Genomic DNA, 3,271 nt, shown 5'->3' with positions numbered 1-3,271 from the left:
CTTTTAAGGGGGATAAGATGTGAGTTTGATTTATTTTGAAAAAAAATGTTTCGTTTGAATTGTTTAATAACTAAAAATATGGAAACATACGTGAAGATATTCTATAATTTATATAAAAATAAAGATTATTTTTTAAAATTAATACTTTATATATATTATAAGTAAATCCGTTACTGAATTCAACAAAATAATAATTTTATCTATGTATTTATAATAGAAAATTAATGTTTAAAAGAAATCTAATCATATTTTGAAAATAATAATATAAAATTATTAAAAGCAATGTAGTTAGTTTTTTTTTACTAAACTACTTCTCAGATAATATATAAGGATTGATAAGTATTATATAGAATTAAGATTATGGCATACAATGATTTTATTTCATCAGAATATGAATTAAAAGAGTAAACCTGAGCGAATACATATTAAAATTTTTTTATTACCAAAACTAAAAATGGCAAAATTATAAATATGATAATATCATAATAATAATTATAACACTAATCAATCATGTCAAATTAGAACCGACAGATTGTAATATTCATTTATCAGTATTGAGTTAGAAATTTTACTATATTTCCTTTGGGGTATTTGCCACGACTTTTCATACCTAATGCTCCATATATAAATAGAAAGCAAAATCGGTTGGTAGATGAGTTGGACTGTCTTTTAGTACTATTAAATAAATAGCTGTATAGTAGTGAAAATCCCAAAATCTTTCATATCAACTGCTTTCGATACGTCGTCGTGTACTAACAGGTATTCATTCATTACTCAATTTATTCAATGTCTCGTGGATCACGAGATAATATAAAAATATCAAGAAATATGTCGACGTGAACTTCCCATGGGTCGATAAATACCCATGCGATTTCCAAATATGGATCACTGCACAAAGCATTACTTTTATCTAAGGTCAGCTCTCTCAACTTCCCTGTAATCCATCTCTTCCATATTACTGTAGTTTGTCTAAGATTTAATTATTTTCGTAATTACAGGTTGTAAGATATTCGCAAGATTATCAAGCGTATAGGTAAAACAGATGGCCCAAAAGCTGGAAGCAAAGGGTGGTAAGAAAGGAGGTGTATGGGATGATGGTGTTCACGACGGTATTAGAAAAATATATGTAGGTCAAGGCCAAGATTGTATAGCCTTCGTCAAGTTTGAATATGCAGATGGTTCTGAAGTGGTTGTTGGGGACGAACATGGAAAAAAGACGCTGCTAGGAACTGAGGAGGTAATAATAATATATACTATTATTTACTTTGTTGAAAATGTCAATTTTGTTCAATATTGGTTTCGCCTTGAGAGTTATTTTTGTTTTTTTTTCTCTTTGTAGTTTGAGATTGATGCAGATGACTACCTCATATACGTGGAAGCATTCCGTGATAAAGCAACCGAAGAAACCATCGTGGATCTTAAGTTCGAGACTTGTAAAGGCAAAACTAATAAGCACATCGAGACAAGTCCAGGGGTTAAGTTTGTTCTCCATGGTGGCAAAATCATTGGGTTTCACGGGCGTTCGAGCGATGTTCTACACTCCCTTGGAGCCTATGTTACTTTCCCATCCACTCCTGAATTGCAAGGGAAGTGGATTAAGGTAGTAAAATCGATTTTTTTATAAACACAAACACAACTCAATTAACTAATGATTTTATTGGTAATACTTCAGAATAAGTGGAAAATGCTTGATTAAATTGAAAATCCAAAAAACGGTGGTTATATATATAACTCTAGTTTAACTTAACTTTGAACTAAAATTTAGGGAATGTGACGTAAAAAATTAAAAAATTGGGGAATCATCGAATAATTCCGCGCGCGTGTAACTAATCCGAACATAAATCTCTTAAAATATTTTTTTAACAAATATTATAAATTTGTAAGGTGGAGCAAAAGGGACAGGCTCCTGGGCTAAGATGCTCACATGCCATAGCACAAGTAGGAAACAAGATTTACGCATTTGGTGGCGAGCTCATACCAAATCAGCCCATCGACAAAGACCTTTACGTCTTTGACCTGGAGACTCGGACTTGGTCAATTTCTCCAGCCACAGGAGATGTTCCCCACCTCTCTTGCTTAGGCGTCCGCATGGTGTTCATTGGATCAACCCTCTATGTCTTTGGAGGCCGAGACGCTTCCAGAAAATACAACGGCTTCTACTCTTTCGACACGACAAAGAACGAGTGGAAACTGCTAACTCCGGTCGAAGAGGGACCCATTCCTCGTAGCTTCCACTCTATGGCAGCCAATGAGAACAACGTTTATGTTTTCGGTGGAGTGAGTGCTACGGAGCGGCTCAAGAACCTAGACGCTTACAACATCGTTGATCAGAAGTGGGTGCAGTGTGCGACTCCAAGAGAATCCGTTAGCATAAGAGGAGGAGCTGGGCTCGAAGTAGTGCAAGGGAAGGTTTGGGTGGTTTATGGATTCAACGGTTGTGAAGTAGATGATGTTCATTACTACGATCCTGTTGAAGACAAGTGGACACAAGTGGAAACGTTCGGAGAGAAGCCTTCCGCGAGGAGTGTCTTCGCTAGTGCGGTTGTTGGTAAACACATTGTGATATTTGGAGGTGAGGTTGCGATGGATCCACAAGCTCACGTAGGCCCGGGACAATTAATCGGTGGGACCTTTGCGCTGGACACAGAGACATTGAAGTGGGAGAGGTTGGATAAGTTAGGTGAAGACGAGGAGACTCCAGATATTAGGGGATGGTCGGCTTCCACGAGTGGAACTATTGATGGTAAGAAAGGGCTGGTGATGCATGGTGGGAAAGCTCAGACCAATGGCCGCTTTGATGATCTCTTCTTTTATGGGACTGATTCAGCTTAAATACTTTGAAAAGTCGTTTGGTGATAACTGTTTGTGATTGTGTTGTCTCTATGTCATTCAATAAGGGAGGATCATGGTGGTTGATACCATATGTTAAGAGCAAAAGTGTAGTTTATTACTCTCAACAAGTCCAATACAATCTCTAACCGCCAAAACGGTAAAGAGCCAAGTTCTCGTAGTCAACACTACTCGAAAACAAGATACAATCTCACCAATTGCAGAAAGAACCTTAAGCTTCTACGTATTTTATTTATAGTCCACTAGTGTTGACTATTCAACTCAACAAACTCCAACTGTATTTCCCGCCACTTCCACGTCATCGATCTCTTCCTGCTCAATATTCTCCACTCTTCTTCTATTCTTCTTCCTCACGTAACAGCGTCTGGGTCTATCAATACCCCCCTCCCCGAAATTGAGCTTGCCCTCAAGCTCAAAGGTA

The 3,271-nt window shown here is 37.1% G+C and overlaps 1 protein-coding gene across 1 annotated transcript; it reads left to right on the top strand.

Annotated features, from left to right (window-relative positions):
* The first annotated feature begins 699 nt into the window (after positions 1-699).
* On the top strand, positions 700-2,952 carry LOC106428949 (nitrile-specifier protein 2-like). The gene is made up of 4 exons (XM_013869693.3): positions 700-915; positions 999-1,237; positions 1,340-1,600; positions 1,885-2,952. The coding sequence occupies exons 2-4, from the start codon at positions 1,043-1,045 to the stop codon at positions 2,830-2,832; spliced, it is 1,404 nt and encodes a 467-aa protein (XP_013725147.1). The 5' UTR covers positions 700-915; positions 999-1,042; the 3' UTR covers positions 2,833-2,952.
* The last annotated feature ends 319 nt before the right edge of the window (positions 2,953-3,271 follow it).

Source organism: Brassica napus, chromosome C1, assembly GCF_020379485.1.
Source record: "Brassica napus cultivar Da-Ae chromosome C1, Da-Ae, whole genome shotgun sequence".
Classification (NCBI taxonomy): Eukaryota; Viridiplantae; Streptophyta; class Magnoliopsida; order Brassicales; family Brassicaceae; genus Brassica; species Brassica napus.
The sequence above is the reverse complement of the archived record's forward strand: the minus strand, read 5'-3'. Positions and strand labels throughout refer to the sequence as shown.

Bases quoted from the DNA above. Each gene is read 5' to 3' on its own strand.
- LOC106428949 (XM_013869693.3), top strand. From the start codon at position 1,043: ATGGCCCAAAAGCTGGAAGCAAAGGGTGGTAAGAAAGGAGGTGTATGG. The intron at 1,238-1,339 runs GTAATAATAATA...TTCTCTTTGTAG, and splicing joins CGCTGCTAGGAACTGAGGAG to TTTGAGATTGATGCAGATGA. The intron at 1,601-1,884 runs GTAGTAAAATCG...TAAATTTGTAAG, and splicing joins TGCAAGGGAAGTGGATTAAG to GTGGAGCAAAAGGGACAGGC.